Source organism: Amblyraja radiata, chromosome 3 (assembly GCF_010909765.2).
Source record: "Amblyraja radiata isolate CabotCenter1 chromosome 3, sAmbRad1.1.pri, whole genome shotgun sequence".
NCBI classification, from domain to species: domain Eukaryota; kingdom Metazoa; phylum Chordata; class Chondrichthyes; order Rajiformes; family Rajidae; genus Amblyraja; species Amblyraja radiata.
The window spans coordinates 114,943,019-114,961,712 of NC_045958.1; the positions used below are offsets into that span (position 1 = coordinate 114,943,019).

The 18,694-nt window shown below is 42.1% G+C and overlaps 1 protein-coding gene across 6 annotated transcripts in view; it reads left to right on the forward strand.

The window, feature by feature from the left end:
- poc5 (POC5 centriolar protein) overlaps positions 1–18,694 on the forward strand; it is an 81,872-nt gene that overhangs the window by 58,452 nt on the left and 4,726 nt on the right. For 4 of the 6 annotated variants that reach the window (XM_033018627.1, XM_033018629.1, XM_033018626.1 and 1 more), the window contains 2 exons: positions 3,243–3,367; positions 16,427–16,549. In XM_033018627.1, the coding sequence (XP_032874518.1) occupies positions 3,243–3,367; positions 16,427–16,549 (248 nt within the window). The remainder of the gene's footprint in view (positions 1–3,242; positions 3,368–16,426; positions 16,550–18,694) is intronic. The other 2 variants (XM_033018630.1, XM_033018628.1) reach the window with 2 other exon arrangements.

Genomic DNA, 18,694 nt, shown 5'->3' on the forward strand with positions numbered 1-18,694 from the left:
CCAATATCATGTGCCTTAATTTTGCCCACTAATCTCCTATGTGGGACCTTATCAAATGCTTTCTGAAAGTCCACGTACACTACATCCACTGGCTCTCCCTTGTCCATTTTCCTAGTTACATCCTCAAAAATTCCAGAAGATTAGCCAAGCATGATTTCCCCTTCGTAAATCCATGCTGACTCGGACCGATCCTGTTACTGCTATCCAAATGTTCGGCTCCCTGGATCCCATGTAATCTAACCTTCCAGAACGGCCTACCATGCAGAAACCTTTCAAAGACCTTCCTGTTATTCATGTAGACTAGTCTTCAGCCCAGTACCCCATTCTTCAAATTTATGAGACGCTATCACCCATGCACAAAACCATGTTGGCTATCCCTAAAGAATTTGTCTTTCCAAATGGATATATCATAACCCCCAGAATCCTCTCCAGTAACGTTCCTTCCACAGATGTGAGGCTTACTAGTGCTCAGGTTTTTCTTTGCACCTCTTCTTAAATAATGGCACCACATTAGCCACCCTCCAGTCTTTCTGCACCTCACCCGTGTTTAACCAAGATTCATACTTTGTGCAATTTCTTCTCTGGCTTCACACAGTGTCCTTCGATACACCTGATCAGACCTGAGAGATGTATCCACCTTCATACCATTTGGAAGTCCAACACCACCTTGATTGTAATGCTGGCTGCCCTCAAGAGATTACGTTAACTTCCCCGAGTTCCCTAATCTTCATGTCATTCTCCGTTGCACAAACAGAGGAGAAATACTCTTTGAGCTCTTCGCCTATCTCCTGTAGCTCCGTATATAGATAATCCTTCCTGTTTCTGAGGGCCCTGTTTTTTTTTTCTTCTCTCAAGTAACTGCTTTTCCCTTAATATACTTACAAAATCACTTCATATGCTCTTTTTAATCTGTTCTGCCAGAACTATCTCAACCCCCCCCCCCCCCCCATTTTACCCTCTGATTTCCTGCTTGAGTATACTCCTCCATCCTCTCCCAGGAATCCACTTGATATTGGCTCCCTACACCTACCCATGCTTCCTTTTGCCTGACCAGCACTACAGTTTCTCTTCGCATCCAAGGTGTCTTACACCTATCTGCCCTTCACTCAAACAGGAACCTGCAAACCTTGAACTCTCATTATCACACTTCCATAAGATATTTTGAAATGCTCACCACTTTTCAACCCTTTGAATGTCATTACACTGTTTCAGGCCTGTTGAGTTATTATCAATATCAGCACACTAAACGTCATCTCTTTCTGCCTTTTAATGTGTCTGCGGTTAATCTACGTTTTCCCTTGCTAAAAACAAACAGAATGATGCTTAGTTTGATGAATGTGAGTAGTGGTGGATCTGACTGCTGCTATAAATAATTAATGAAGACTTCTTTGGCATGATTTAGTTATTTAAGTGCTTTAGTCCATGGGAATGCTGTCATCTCTTACCTCTACCCTCCATTCTTTAGGTTGGAGTTTTTCTTCTCTTTTGATTTTTTAAAAATCTCTATTTGTCTTCACAATGAAGAACATCACACACAAATTGCCTTGGTTTCCTCCAGGTGCTCCTGTTTCCTCCCACATCCCAAACGTGTGTGGGTATTGGGTTAATTGGCCTCTAAATTGCTGCTAATGAGTAGGGAGTCGATGCGAAAGTGGGATAATATAGCACTGGTGTGACTGGGTGATTGATAGTCGGCATGGAGTTGCTGGGCTGAAGGGCCTGTTTTCATGTTGTACAGTGATAGAGTTGCAGCCTTACAGTGCCAGAGACCCGGGTTTGATCCTACAGATGCTGTATGTACGGAGTTTATACATTCACCCCATGACCAGCGTGGGTTTTCTCTGTGCTCCGGTTTCCTCCCACACTCCAAAAACATACAAGTTGGCTTTGGTAAAAAATTGTAAGTTGTCCCCAGTATGTGTAGGATAGTTTTAGTGAGCGGGGATCTTTACAGGTCTATCCCTATCCTTTTCAATAACCACTTTAAAGTTTAGGGAGTCATTGTCACTATTTCCAAAATGATACCCCCAATGGCACTCCCTCCACTTGAGCAGCTGCATTCCCCAAGTTAAGGCCCGGTGGTCATGGTTCCTTTCCTCATTGATCAACATATTGTGTCAAAAAGCTCTCCTGGACATTGCAAAAATTCCAGCCCATTTAAAATCCTACTAAAACCAAATTATCACCCATGTAATTCAATAAGACTTCCCTATTTTATTAATCGCATATATATCCATTTTGCATTATCGAAACCTATTATAGCAGAATTACCTCTCTTAAAATTTAAACATCATGGAGATTCAGTGTCTGCAAATTCCAGGTTTTGTTTAGGCATCTCATTTTTAAATTTAAGTATAGATCATATGATTTTCTTTTCTTACCTATATCTCTCATGAAAATTATGCTGAAATGCTTTATTTTTGGGATTTTTTTACACTTACTACTCCATCGGTTGTGAAAGGTATAAAATCCTCTTTTTTTTTAATAAATTGATTTCTGCTTCATTTATACTACACCAGTTTTATAGCTTTAAGTTTCAAATCTAGCGCGGACTTTTCATCGCGGAGCCTGGGATCCCTTGCTGGGGATCGCCAGAAGAGGTGCTCCGAACGCCGGCCTGCGGCCTATGTGAAGCCGCGGTCCGGTAAGAAAGTGGTCGATTCGGGAACTTCAAGCTGCAGAGTGTGTGTTCCCGTCTGTCCCAACGTCAGAGTTTCGATCATCCCAACAAGAGGACTTGTACATTGGGCTGTCCGTAGCAGCGACAATGGAGGGTTCATGGCTCCGACCACAGGTGAACAAAGGAGGAAGATTGATGCCTTCCATCACAGTTAAGAATGTTGATTCCACTGTAGTGGATGTTTATGTTAAATTCTATTGTGTATTGGGTTCTTTTTGATTGTATGACTGCATAATAACTCAAATTTTGCTGTACCTTGGTTCATGTGACAAATAAATGTGAACTGAAACTTAAGTTTTGTACATTTTGTGATTTTTTAACGTTAAGCGGCCTGTGTGCTTCTATTCTTCACAAAATCAGTTACATAACTTCTCACTTTTAAGAAATCCTTATTTTCTGTGGAAATATAATTTTTACCTTTCCCCAGTTGGATGAGAAAATTCCCCAAACTTGGAAGATGCTTGAATAAGTTTAATGCATATGCAAAAAATGTGTTTTTATTCAATTTTCAGGATTGACGTGTACTTGCATATTTACATTCCATTTCTGTTTAACTTTAAAGCAGCAGATTTAATACCTGGAAGAGATGACTTGGACAGCTGTCCTTCCACCTCTGCACCCCAGCCATCAGTTTGTCCTGTTCCAGCATCTTTGGATCCTTCAATTCCCTTTGACTCTGATCGGATGGTATGTAGTCCACTCTAAAATTTGCCTTTGAGGTAACATTTCGCTGGTCTGTTTCGCTGTTTAATCTTTGTGAAATGCATAAAGCATAGTTTTCAGCTCCCATTGTCTGCAACACCATGGTAGTTGTGCTCGCAAAGATAAATTTTACGACTGTGTACCTGACTCTAAAATGTTACTGTGATGTAGCTGACTCTCCAGCAAGAAACTGTTGTAGACAAACTATGGTGAGAATAAGAATGCTGAATGGACCACCCAACATTGAATGGACCACTGAATCTGACGTAGCCATTTCATGAAGACCATTGTGTTATCCTCTCGAACATCTGGGCAATTGGGATGAAGTTGAAGTTAGCCCACAACGAAATGAAAAACTAACATCTTTATTACTTAATAGTATATTGACCATGCTGCATAGCAAATATTTATTGTCTATCCCCATGTAAGTTTGTAAAAGTGACATTGAGCATCATGGAGATGCTTCACAGTATTTTTTAAGGAATTCCAGGACAATGGAGGAATACAAACATTTCCTGATCAGGATGATGTCTGACATGCAGCAAACTTTATAGTTGGTGACTTTTCCATGCACCATCGATCGGCCTACCTGTATAAAGTGGTTGTCAGGTGATGGTTGAAGAGATTGTTTATGGTGATGGATATCATTCAAACAGATTGTTTTGTTCTTTGTCAAGTTGCTTGAGTGCTTTTGAGTTTTACATTCCAGGCAAGTGAACAATATTCCCTCTTTTCTGCTCTTCTCCATTGTAGGCAATAGGGGACTTGCTGCTAAGTAAACAGTCTCTAGCCCAGTGTAATGTGTCTCGTCCAATTATCATTCTAGTCAATGAAATACTGTCTTGGTATTACATTACTTTATCAATGATTGGTTAACTAATACCGTTACAGCATAACAAGTGACACTTTGTGGGACTACCTTCGGTTATGCAAGAAATTGTCTCTGGGTAATCAAATGTGTTAAAGGTGAACTTGCTAGCAATATCTTGACTTGTATTTTTTTTTATCTCTCCGTGGAATCCAGAATATTTTATCACCAGATTAGGTTTTTTTTTAAATTAGAAGTAAGTACAATAATATGGTACCATAGATACCTAGTATATATTGACATGTTACAATTCATGTACAGCTTAGTTTTGTTTTGACAGCAAGTTTTACATTATAAATGAAGAGGGCGTGTTAATATTTAAACCAAGTTACAGGCCACAAACTCTTTGGAATGCCATATAGAACTTTAAGTTTGTTAGTGATCGTAGTAATAAATAAATCCTGATTTAAATTCTAAAATTAGATGGGGTCTGCAGCTTGTGTTGTATTTCAATTACTTAAACTGTCTTTGTAGCATGTAAAGTTCCCTGGTTACAAGTGAGTGATCATCAAACACAGAATCTAGTGCAATTCTTCCCTAATTCCTTCCAAAACCTAAAGTAACGATTGTTAGGGATTCAAAGCTTAACTTGACATCTTGACCTGTGTTCTGAAATACGTATGTGTACAGCTATTGCAACTTAGCATCACAAAACTGCTTCACTGTTTAATAAGATTAAGCATAACATTTCTACTTGGTAGACAAGGGTTAATTATGACTTCAGTCCAAAGTCTAATTTAAATCTAATGGATTAGTTGTAAATACTAGTGGATTGAATGAGGTTAAAATGATCTTTACCGTAGTAGTTCTCTACAGCATTAGAGATCCAGCTCTTTGTGATCCGGCTCATTGTCCTCTCCAGGGTAATGAAGAAAATGACTTTACAGAAGTTCAAGGCATTTATGCCAGACCTTTGCATATATACTAATCTTATTTCCCATAGGTGGGATTTAATTTGAGGTAGTCTATTTTTATAAGGTGGCTTGAGTTTTTTTCTTGGCAATCTTCCAATTTGTCAAGGACAAGATGATGATCTCGAAAAGCAGAAACGTCAGATTTAGGATATCTGAAATGAAAGCAGAAGGATCATGTCTGATCATTCACCAGACTTATGAAAGGCAATTGATCTGAAATATGAACCCAATTTTTTTTTTTCCTACAAATGTTGCCTGTCTTGCTGAGTATTTTCTGTTTTTGTTTCAGATATCTTTCCTTTTTGGTTTTGACTATTATATTGCTTTGGCCTGGATGGAGTGGATGTGGAGAGGATGTTTCCACTAATGGGAGAGTCTAGGGCCGGAGGTCATAGCCTCAGAATTAAAGGACGTTCCTTTAGGAAGGAGATGAGGAGGAATTTCTTTAGACAGGGTGGTGAATCTGTGGAATTCATTGCCACAGTGGGCTGTGGGGGCCGCCAGTGGATATTTTTACGGCAGAGATAGCTTCTTGCCCGCTGTTTAACAAGATTAAGCACTGTGAAGAAATGTCAGGTGTAATGGAGAGAAGGCCGGAGTATGGGGTTAGGAGGTAGAGATAGATCAGCCATGATAGAATGACGGAGTAGATATGACGGGCCGAATGGCCTAATTCTGCTCCTATCATCTATGAATTTATGAGATTAGCAAGTCCATTTAACTTTGTCAACATTGAGTTAATGGTGATAGTTCAGTTACATATTAGTACAATTAAGTAGCGATACATCAATACGTGAAGCAATTATTTAATTTATTTTTTAAATGTTATTGCTACTATTTTTTTCCAAGAATTACCTCATTAAAAATGTTATCTCTTGCTATTTCATTCTCCATCTGCCTTGAGGACAATATGGATGGTTAGGTGATAAGTGAAGATAATGCAAGTCCTGTTAAGTCTGAATAAAGGTGACAAGCCACCCAGTTGCTTATCTGGTTTAAATGATGTCATTGAGGTGTCCCTCATTATTTTCACACCAATGATTCGAAAATGGTTTACTAGGAATTTGCCTGCTGTCACAGTTGTGAGGAATGCTATCGGTGGAATTTGTAGAAGGCAACAGAGACACGAACAGCAGGACTCTATCGTGGAATGAGTGGGGAACACCCGGTTTGGTGATGAAAAGCTAGTTAGACTTAGTTGAAGAGAGTTTGAAATGCCATATTCAAGAAATGGCTGAAGCTGCATGTAGAATATCTTTGTAAGAAACATTGCTTTCAATAAAACTGCCAATTTATTAATCAACTTTGACTATAACTTTTCAAAAAGATGGTGATCTAAATGTCTGTACATCTTGATTAACAAAGCCTGGGATTTTATACCCACAAAATCCGGGGGGGGGGGGGGACCAGTCTATTCCTTGAATAGTACACCTGGATGTGCCAAAAATCATTGTTTTGAGTAAGTCAAAATCCCTGAAAAATGTATATATCCAGCTGGTGAAGTTTACTAAATATGAATGGTGGACATTCTGCCTGATCATTAAATATCTATAGTCTTAGACATTGATATTGGGCACACAGCTTTGAAGCACATTGCCAGAGTTGAATCTGTTAAATGTTCATCCAATTGTACTGGAGAGGCTGTTAGGCACCATTTATATCATTTATGTGTGACTACGGTGTCTTATAAAATTCCCTATTCTCATTTTTTATCAAGCCTTTTGGAGATCATCATTTGTCAAATGATTAGCTGAGCCAGTCATATCAACAGTGGAATACTACCTACTTTTGTTTAAGAAGGAACTGCAGATGCTGGAAAATCGAAGGCACACAATGCTGGAGAAACTCAGCTGGTGCAGCAGCATCTATGGAGCGAAGGAGACAAAGTGTTTAAGAAGGAACTGCAGATGCTGGATAAAGTGTTTAAGAAGGAACTGGATAAAGTGTTTAAGAAGGAACTGGACAAAGTGTTTCAGAAGGAACTGTCTGATGAAGGGTTTCGCCCCGAAACGGTGCCTAACTCCTTCGCTCCATAGATGCTGCTGCACCCACTGAGTTTCTCCAGCATTTTTGTGTACTACCTACCTTTGTCTTTTTGGTCTCATCATAACTACTGTCTATTATTAATGATTTGGGACACGATAGTAGTGTATCTGCAAATTGTAGATTGGAATTAGAGCTCAATTTGGCCGTACAGTGTAAAGGAATGAAAGTAGGGGGCTCGAAGGACTGAATGGCCTACTCCTGCACCTTTTGTCCATTGTCAATGCAACCCTGCGGGGCACCGGTGTTGAGAGTTATTGTGCTACTCGGTCTTCCAAAGTGGCATTCGGAAGTTCCAGAACAATGTTGATGGAACTTTGGTTTACACATGAGATTGAAGTGCCCCCAATTCATCTGCTGTGTCCTGGGGAGCCATGCGCGCGGTGGGAGTGTCCCGGGGAGCTGTACAGGCCCGATCCACCCGCCGAACAATCGCGCCGCCGCCGACCGGAACGCACCCCAATAGGCCCGACTCACCCCACAGGCCGCTCGGGGAACTTTGATGAAGCCGGGTGGCGAGGCCTGTCTGGGCCTCAGAGGTGGCGGCGATGGGAGCCTCAGCGAAGGCAGCAAGAGCCTGGAAGGAGGAGGAGAGGAGTTGGTTCCCTCGCAGCCTTGCTTGATTTCAGTTCAATTGGTAGAAAACCTCATGACACCCATTATATAGGATATAAATAATGTTGAAATCAAATGTATTAACTGGAAAAGGAGACCATTGGGTTGGCAATACCATTCTACAATCCATGGATGACAAGAAAAATTGTGCCTCCTGTCAGAGAAAGGAAAAAGACATGGATCATATAAGGTGACTGGGATCAATGTATTCCTGGGTGGAGTATAGGGGAATTGAGGAGCACACTTAAGAATCAGGATGGCAAAAAAGGGGTGCATGCAGTAGCTCTGGAAGTTTGGATTATCCTTAATCTTAAGAAATATTGCGCATTTTAAGAAAAAAACATTAACCAGAGGGGAAAAATAGGCATCCTCAAGCCAAGGTAATCTATCGTATGAAAATTTGACTAGCCTGGGAGAATTAACATATTGAAATGGTTTATGGCTAGATTTCTGACTCCTTTGATATGACATTGGCACGTCAGGGAAGATTATGTTCCCAGAGATTAAGCCTGGTGTAAACTATCAACCTTGCCATATCAACATGACAATTACAAAGTAATGGGGATACTGGCGTTACAAGAATGATATCAGAACTGAGAAGCATTCCTTTCCTTTGGAAAAGACACGGTGAAGAGTGACTTGATAAAGACCTTTAGGAAAGGTTTGAGGCATAAGAGGCATACAGCATGAATGCAGTTCAAGGGAAACTTGATAGAATATGCTGATGGTCAAAAAAAGAGAGATGGGAAGAGGTTCCTTTGTACTATGAAGAGGACCAGAGGCAACTTGGATCAGCAGTCCATTTTGTGCTGTGGGTTTTGTAATTTAATGTAACTATCGTGCTTGCTATTGAATTTATTTTTACTACTAGAGAATCCATTCTAGTGGGGTTTTTTTTTTTGCTTCATGCCCATGACCTGATTTTCAAGCCAGGGAGCAAGAGCTTGTTATCAGTTAAGAGTACAATACAAAGCTCCATTATTCAAACGGAAGCAATAATATTTCACACTGACATACAAGATCAGATCCACTTTGAGACTAGCACACAAATGACTTGGGCGCCATCTTGGATCAGCTTATTCGTTCTGTCCGTGGTACTGAGCTGTGAGGAGTTGGCTGGAGCCATTTTCATTGGCTCCTGCATTGAAAATGTCTTTAATTTCTTGCAGATGATCAAATCCCGAGGAATAAGTCCCAAAAGTGTCTCCGCTACTAGCTTCCAAATGACTGCGAATGATGATTGGGACTCAACCATCAAACTTCCCCTGATGGTTGAGTTCTGGGGAAACCAACCATCACATTCCCCATTTAGTGAAATAGTTTAAATGGTGGTAGGCCACTGCACACCCAGTCTAGGTGCATTTGACAAATTGAATTTCTTGGCCACATGGTTAAAATGTGGTTGTTTTTTTTTTTTTTGCATTGTGGTACATGGAATGTGGAAAGATTCAAGAAAAATGACACTGCAGTATATTGAAACTTGAGATTGACACAAAGCGCTGGAGTACCTCAGCGGGTCAGGCAGCATCTCTTGAGAAAAAGGGATGGGTGATGTTTCTGGTCGAGAATCTAAAGAAGGTCCCGACCCGAAACGTCACCCATCCTTTTTCTCCAGAGATGTTGCCTGACCCGCTGAGTTACTTCAGCACTGTCTATCTTTGGTATAAACCAGCATCTACAATTCCTTGTTTCTACATATGGATGCTTGAGTTCTGTAACCATCTTGAATCTCTGTACTTCGTGTGTGTTGCTGCATAGCATTAAGTGCAAGTTACTGGATGTGTGAGGTGGTAGCAGCTCTACAAACTGTGCCAAGGGAGTTGTGGATGCCGTCACTGGCTAAGAAGCCATAGCTTTATGGTTTGGTACTTTGAGACAAAATATTAAGCTTAAAGAGTGACCTACCTTTTGTTTCACTACTTCCTGTCTCCAATGTATACAATAATATCATGTGCATTTGACTATTATGTAAGCTGAAGGGTAATGGTGAGAATAGAAACGCATTGGTCCCATTATTGTGACATCACACTGACTAAACATATTTTTTGACCATACAAAGATAGCTAGGTTTGCATGTTTTAAGGGCAAGAGGGAAAGATAGATTATGGATGGGATATATGTAGGTATGTTGCAAAGCCTACCTGAAGCGTCGTTGAAGATCTGCTGCTGAGGGTGTGCGCGATTTTGGCGCCGTTTAGAGGGGGCGGGTTTAAAACGCGATTTTCTCTAAGCTGTTCCAATCGAAAATGTTCAGCCTAGTTAATTATTAACGAAAAATCGCTGGAAGACCCCGTCGCAAAAGCTATTATTAGGTTTAAAGGCCTTGAATAATAGTTATAGTAGTTTAAAAATCAATCTCTAAACCCGCGACCGCCAGCAACCGCAGGGTCTCATAAAGCAAATAGCAGAAGTTAGGTTGTATATTTTTACATTAAAAAGGGCTTCTAAAGATCCCTTTATACTAAGTTTAATATTGCGAGTAGCTCAATTTGGGCCCATTATATCGCGCAGTATTTTTCTCGGCATTTGGGGCACAAATCTACCGCAATGTGAACGTTCTAAACCAGCGCGTTCCACAGGGACCCACTGGAAAGCTGATTTAAACGGGCATTTATTTACAGCAATTAAACACTAAATTCCTTCCATTTGGCCTATAAATTAATGTAAATGAGATTTTAAAATCATGTTTTATTGTGAATTATTTGTGAATATTATTTGGACATTTAGGCTATTTAAAAATGTTAATCATTTATTAAGAAATGGATAGATGTTTAGATCTAGTAATTGAAGTCTGAAATTAGCTACAATTAGGTAACTAACTAATTATATGCTTTAATTTCAGGTCATCCAAGTAAGATTATTTTATATTTGTTTCAGAATGCTTCAATCTATGATAACTGAAAATTTCATTCAGTTCTCTTAATTTTTAAGAAAGTTATGGGCTTTTGACTGTTCACGATCACAGCTTTTTTGTTATGTCCATAGAAAATCAATAGGGAACAAGATGCTCATTTCCCAGTATGAAAATGGCCATAACTTTTTAAATACTTGAGATATGAAAGTGAATTAGGTGTCAAATTAAACTTATTTTTATGCTTTATCTGATGGGATAAATTACAGACTTGATTTTTAAAATCTCAAAATTTTGTAACATTGCTAATATATGGGTAGGATGGGCAAGAAGTCAGCAGGCAGAGTAAATGTGGGAATATCTGAGGTCATTCACTTTGGAAGGAAGAATGAAAAAGCACATTTTGTATATTGGAATGAGACAGTTGAGGTAGAAAGTGATGTCGTGCGAGTGCAGCAAGCAGTTGGGAATTGAATGTTGTTGTTTATTGCAAATGGTGGGCAGGTGCTATAGACCTACATGGAAAGGTAGATGCTCCTGCCCCCATATGTCTCGGGCAGATGGGGCTCGTCAGCCTGGGAAGGCAGTCCATTGAGGAGAGGGAAAACTCTGATTTAAAACCTCCACTGCCTTGTGGCCATATCCAGTCATGGAAAAGGCTCCTGGAGTAAACCTCAAGAAAACCTGGAGTCGAAGCCCCTAAGGCAGTTCGTCGTTGTCTACAACCTCGCTCTGGCAGCTCCTGTGACGGCGCTGGTGCCAAACTGTAACGGCCCTGCTGTTCCTTTGGAGCGATCAGCGATGTGGAGAGGGGGGGCATGGTCTTCCTTATGACATCGCCCAGGCTTGCATCCGACCACACATCGCCTGCAAACTAGGATGCATCCATGGTCAGTCATGACTGAAGGGGGCCTACTACTACTAGACAAGCTATAGAATGAGGGAAGCTTAGATACAGATGTAGGATCCAACAATCTTTAATTTCTTATAGGTTATCAAATCGAGAAGATTAAGCCCCAAATGTTCCTCTACTTGTTTAGTTTAGCGATAAAGTGCGGAAACAGGCCCTTCGGCCCACCGGGTCTGTGCCGACAAGAGATCCCAGCACATTAACACTATCCTACACCCACTAAGGGCAATTTTTACATTTTCCAAGCCAATTAACCTACAAACCTATATGTCTTTGGAGTGTGGGAGGAAACCGAAGATCTCGGAGTAAACTCACGGGGAGAACATACAAACTCCGTACAGACAGCACCCGTAGTCGGGATCGAACCCGGGTCTCCGGCGCTGCATTCGCTGTAAGGCAGCAACTCTACCGCAGCGCTACCGTGACCGCCTTCTAGCTTCCAAATTACTGCGCATGATATTGGGAGTAATGAACTGGCATGAATTACAGATTGATCAATAGATAGTGAACAGTGGGGATAAGTGAGCCATTTTCAGATTAGGAGTCCCTAGTAGAATGTCTCACCGAAAGGTGTGAGTCGCAGTCAGCAAGGCTTTTGAAGTGATTTAGATCAGATCAAATTTATCATTTAAATAATTTATAATTTCTCATCATTTACTGGTTCAAAAGCAGGGGTCATTGTGGACATTGGTGGAGAATGCAGAGGCTTTAGAGACTATCTTCGGGATAAACAAATGAGGGCATGATAGTTGGATGAGCTCATTTGCTTTTGTGGAAGTTTGACATGGTCATTTTTTATTATTTGAAATGTTTTTAAGGGATCTGGGTGCCCTTGTACATTAACTAATGAGGTAATTGTGTAGCAAGCAAATAAGAATGCAAATAGCATGTTGGCTTTTGCTAAAGGAGTTTTGGTACAAGAGTGGAAACATCTTGCTCCAATTATATAGGGACCTGATGAGTACATCAGAGATGCAGGGCTGCCAACTCTCACGCATTGAGCGTGAGAATCACGCATTTGACCAAATTTTCATGCTCTCACGCTGATCACAAATTTCTCACGCTCTGTCGTGAGAAGTTCTGTGATCAGCGAAAATTTCAAAACTCATATCAACTGCATGGACCGCGGGTGTTGGAGAGCCGGGGCTGAGGGAGGGGTGGAAGCAGAAGCAGCGGCGGGGACAGATGCGGACGGGGAGCCGGGGCTGGCGAGTGTTTGCCGGGCTGGCGAGTCGCTTGCTGCAGTTCCGGCCATGGAGCAGCCTCAGTGCAAGAGTCCCAGGCTGTTGGAGGCGTCGGAAGCGTTGCGCCGATGCCGTGAGAGTCTCTGTGCCAAATTCGCCCAGGTGACCACCATGGATCAGGCTGTGGCTCGGTGCTTCCTGGAGGACAACCAGTGGCTGCTGGAAGTAAGTACCAAGCACAGGGTAGAAATGGTGGAAGATAGTGGCCTTCAAATGGGGGTAGTTGGAGAAAGCATCCTGCTTGCCTGCTAGATTTTCACTTACTGTAACTGCAGGAAAAATGTTCTCGATGTTGGGGAGTTCAGAACCAGGGATAACAGTTTAAGAATAAAGGATAGACCATTTAGGACTGAGATGAGGACAAACTTTCTTCACGCAGAGAGTTCTGAATCTGTGGAATTCCCTGCCACACAAAGCAGTGGAGGCCTATTCACTGGATGTTTCCAAGAGAGTTACATTTAGTTCTTGGGGCTAGTGAAATCAAGGGATATCGGGAAAAAACAGGAAAGAGATACTGATTTTAGATGAACAGCCATGATCATATTGAATGGCAATGCTGGCTCGAAGGGCCGAATGGCCTATTTCTGCACCTATTTTCTATGCATGAGTATATGGCGATAAAACTCGACCACTTAATTTTGAAGCATTCATGCATGGTGGAGGTATAATGCAGTCATAGAGTGATACTGTGTGTAAACAAGCCCTTCGGAGCAACTTGCCCACACCCGCCAACATGTCCCAGCTACACTACACTTTGGACTTTGGTCCATATCCCTGCCTCAACTACCTCCTCTGGCAGCTTGTTCCATACACCCACCACCCATTGTGTGAAAAAAGTTAACTCTTAAAAATACTTAAAACAAAAAACATTGAATTCATATTTCTACAATGCACTAAAACATGATTTTAATACATCAAATTTCAAAAAGTTCCAAGGGACTTTTTGAAATTTGATGTATTGAAATCATGGGACCCACTCGGTTGTTCCACTCCCTCGCCGGGTACCCCCAAGGCCAGTGATCACTCAGCCCCCCACTTTCTAAAATGCTCCACGGCCCCTGGTTCAGACGCAGAACACTGCCAGATGTGAGAGGGGAACTGAGGCCAGTTGTCCGTGATGTCTGGATCCCAATACTCAGCGCTTCATGTTTCGGAGTTGGCTAATGTTATTGATTTGTAATTAGCCTGATTTGTAATTAGTTGACAATACCTTAATTTATAATCCGGAATATCCAGGGGGATGGGATAAGTGTAATATTAAAATGACATGCAATGTGTCAGGCTGTCTGTCACAACATAAAGCCCCGATAACCCATTATTTCCTTCAGTTCAATATTGGGAAGGTAGCACTGTTGTCATTTGCCACTCAACTATTATGTTTGTTTACCTCACTGACTATTTCTAAACCCCCCCCACCCAAAAAATTCCTTTGACAGGTTGGATAGGTGACCTTTCGGGTTGAGACCTTCATCAGAGTAAGAGTCAGGGAGGGGGCCCTTGTATTTTATATTGTTTTCCAGAATAATACACAATAATTTAATTCCCAATTTTTCAAGTGCTTGATGACATAAGTACCACTTCTATTATGCATTTACGTATGAATTTTGAAATCCATTATTCCTATTCTGGTGACTCCCTCTTATACTTCCTATTCTCATCTGTATTACTGTTCTCAGATTTTAATTTATTTTCCGACTATATTCCCTGTACAATACCACTGCAGATCCATTCGCCCTTTGTCGTCACCAGAGGTCAGTATTGCAAAGTCGGAGAAATATATGCTGTTCTTTACAACTCCATGTAGAATGTCTTATCCAATTAAGATTTGCCTTTTATTTTTGTATGCCTGATTTTCATCTTTACTATGGACATTTTTGGTGGAGAAAAACAAACCATGAAAATAGGAGGGTGTTGTTTAGTAACGTTGAATTCCATCCTCTCACTTTTTCCTCCCCCTTTGCTATATTTCATTTATTTCTATTATGCAGCAATTTTACTCTATACATAATTGCTAACACATGGGTTCAAACTGAGTAATTATTGCCCACCCATCGTAGTGGGTAGACTTAATAGAAATGCATCCAAAGCCGTGAAAGGACCCTAATCAAAGTCAGCAGAGTTATTGTCAATGTCTTTGTCCAATTTGCAGTATTGGCCTTTTACTGTTTGCAGCACCTTGGCTGACTACACCATGTCTCTTCTCTCTCACTCTTCTATAATTATTCCTCTCTGGTCCTAATCAGGATCTCTGTCGACTGCTGTGCTTTCTGCACTTGATGATACCGACCACTGACTCACTGGAAACTCCTCATGCTGTATCTGACTCTTAATGTTGCATTCCCTTAAGCTGTCCCACAAGCTGAGTCTTAACTCCTATTGTTCCCGTGCAATCTTCAAAGAAACGTGCTTGCAGCTTCCATTTCAAGGTTTCTGACCTCTTGTTCTACCTGCTCTTCTAACCATTGTTGAATTTGTTCGGAAAAACAAGAGCGTGCAGATGCTAGAATCGGGAGCAGAAAATAAACTGTTGGAGAAACTCAATGGATCAATGTCCGTTTCCCTTTGAGACCCTGCATCTGTTCTGCTGCAAGGTCTCGAACAGAAATGTCAACCATCCCTTTGCCTCAACAGATACTGCTTGACCCACAGAGTTCCTCCAGCATTTTATTTTTTGCTTAACTTCACTTCATTGTCCTCCAGATGAAATTTGTTGTCTCCTATCTTCCTTATTTTGCAGGTAAAGCTATGCTATTCCAACTTCATGTTTATTCCATCCTAAATGCCGTTCTATACTACTTTGGAAGATCTTATTTCGCTTCAGACAAAATGCCACCAAGACTTTCTTCTTTGTACTTGTATCCAATTATCATTTTACTCTCACTACATTTCTGCTCATGCAAAGGGTCTACTGCTCATAACTGGTGTATTCAAGTAGCATCAACTGGGTATTACCCAGGAGCGCCACCGTGGCGCTATGTGAGTTGCTGCCTAACAGTGCCAGAAAGCCTGGTTCGATCCTGACTATCTGTGCTGTCTGTAAGGAATTTGTTTGTTCTTCCTGGGACTGCATGGGTTTTCTCCGGGTGCTCCGGTTTCCTCCCACATTCCAAAGACGTACAGGTTTGTAGGCTTTGGTAAATTGTCCTTAGTATGTGTAGGATGGTGCTGGTGTATGGGTGATCGCTGGTCGGTGCTGACCCGGTGGGCCGAAGGGCCTGTTTCCACGTATCTCTAAACTAAACTAGACTTGGTCCTCCAATACCTCCAAATTATTGTTGTGTTCAAAAGCTGCATTCCTCAAGGACAGGAAAACATTTTTTATTCTTCTTTACCCTGGGCCTTCTGTTCCTCTGATTTGTGCAGTTCCATTAGTTTGCTTCATTATTTTCCCCATATGTTGATACCAAACACCCTCCAATTTTGTGTTTGAATAACTCTGTTGTCTTTTTACCTGAATATGTTTTAATTAGCAAGTAGAACTATTTTTCTACATTAATGATAACATGTGGCTAAAGGTTCCTTGTGCCTTTTTACAGAAAGTACTTGTAGCAGTTAAAACCTGACATTGCTGTGTTAACCCTCATGTATTCTGTTCCCAGATTACTATACACTTTGGGACAGCAAATGTTTCCCAAACAAGAGCAGGAGGAACATCCACACTAGCAGGTCCCACCACAGTGACGACGTCTTTACAATCTGGATTCCAATCCACCCAGAAGCTGGTAATGATTTAGAGTAATGGTTGATAGATAGGCGGCGCGACTCTCGTTTGCAGCGGCCTCTGCAGTCCGTCTGCGTTTTTATTATTTTATGTCTATGTTTTAATGTAGTTTTTGTTATTTTTGTTGGGGTATGTGTGTGGGGGGGGTTGGGGGTAACTTTTAAATCTCTCCCTGCACGGGAGACCCAACCTTTTCTTTGTCGGGTCTCCGTTGTCGTTGGGGCTGCAACGAAGAGCGGCCTCCAACAGGAAGACCGGGGGCTCCAGTGCCGACACTCACCTCACCGTCGCGGAGCTGGCCGAGTCCAGAGCGGGTGGAGCTGTGGTGGACGCTGCTGCGACCCGACCCCCGGAGTTTCGGTGGCTGCAACTGCGGGTTTGGCGGACAGTGACACCGGGAGCCCGCGGGTCCATGGAGGGAGACCGCTTTTCAGGGCTCCCGCAACGGCGACTTCTCCCGCCCGAGTTGCGGGGTTGAAGAGCTCCTGGAGCGGGGCCTTACAGCACCGCCCCGCGCGGCTTGGAATGGCCGCGGGAGTTTGCGAGCGCACGCCGGGGGCTCTAACACCAAGACCCGGTGTGCGACCTTGCATCACCCGGCGTGGCTTAAATGACCACGGGACAATCGCCATCGCCCGCCGGGGGCTTTGACTTTGACTCTGACATCGGGGGGGAGAGTGCAGTGGAGAGAAAAGTTTTTTTGGCCTTCCATCACAGCGATGTGATGGATGTTTATGTAAAATATGTTGTGTCTTGGGTCTATTTGTTTGTAATGTATGGCTGCAGAAACGGCATTTCGTTTGGACCTCAAGGGGTCCAAATGACAATAAATTGAATTGAATTGAATTGAATTGAAGATGTAATGTATGGTTGATAGATTTTCTGGACCACTGGTGCAAAGCGACAAAACCGAATCGGCAACCTATTGTGCGCTCCATTTGAGTTTCCTAACTTTTATTATAAAATGACAACTGATTTATTTTGTTGTCTCCTGCCCATCCATCTCAGGAATTCTCTTTCCAAACTTGAGCATTTATGCTAATGGAGTTATTTTAATGTCAAAGGCATAATTATCAAGCATGTGCAACTGACCAATTAATCTGTGCCGATATGTTCACCTAACCATTCAAAATGCCTTTCTAGTCTCTCTATAATTTATCTGGTTCCTGTTTTAAAGCATTTAAACAATGAACTGCATTCTGGGGTTATGATTACTACCTTCTAATCATTTAAATGCATTTCCCTCCTGTATTTTTGGTCCCTAATTTGAGATTCTGTGCAAGTATGATTATTTTTTGTTTCTATATTATTTTTCCACGCATCCCATTGATGGGTTTCTGAGTAGTCTCTATCTGGTAGCCCTTGTTGGCAAGATCACATGTGGATCCGAGTGAAGACTCTCGCACAACAAAAGCTTTTCACTGTACCTCAGTACACGTGACAATAAACTAAATCTGAAACTCTTGAGTTGTGTTGTATTTGTGCCACATAGACTTCAGTGTTCACCCTCCAAGCTCTGGCATAAAGATTGGCCTCAGAGGGTGGTGGAATCGGGTTCTCTGGATGATTTCAAGAGAGAGCTGGATAGGGCTCTTAAAAATAGCAGATATGGGGAGAAGGCAGGAACGGGGTACTGATTGGGGATGATCAGCCATGATCACATTGAATGGCGGTGCTGGCTCGAAGGGCCAAATGGCCTACTCCTGCACCTATTGTCTATTGTCTATCACAAAATTATATTGCATGGGAACAGACTTGCCTGTGCCCAAAGAAAAGCCACCGTAGGAAACTGGGAGATGTCCGTTATTGCAGATTGTCAAGACCGAGTGAGGGATTATCATTACATATGCAGCAGAAACAGTTGTAGGTGCTGGTTAATACACAATATGACACAAAGTGCTGGAGTAACTCATCAGGTCAGGCAGCATCTTCAGCGACCTTTCTTTGGACTCTCCAGGTGAGTTGACGGCTGTTGGCAGCCGGGGGTGAGGCGAGGAGAGGATTGGTGGTGTCATTGCTCATGGTCCACGGGCAGCCAGAGTGCAGGTGAGGGTCGCCAGTGATGGCGGCCGGGCCGGCCCGGCCTGCAAGCGGCAGCACATGCCAAATGTCCTTGGCTGCCGGGCATGGCAGTGAAGGTCAGTAG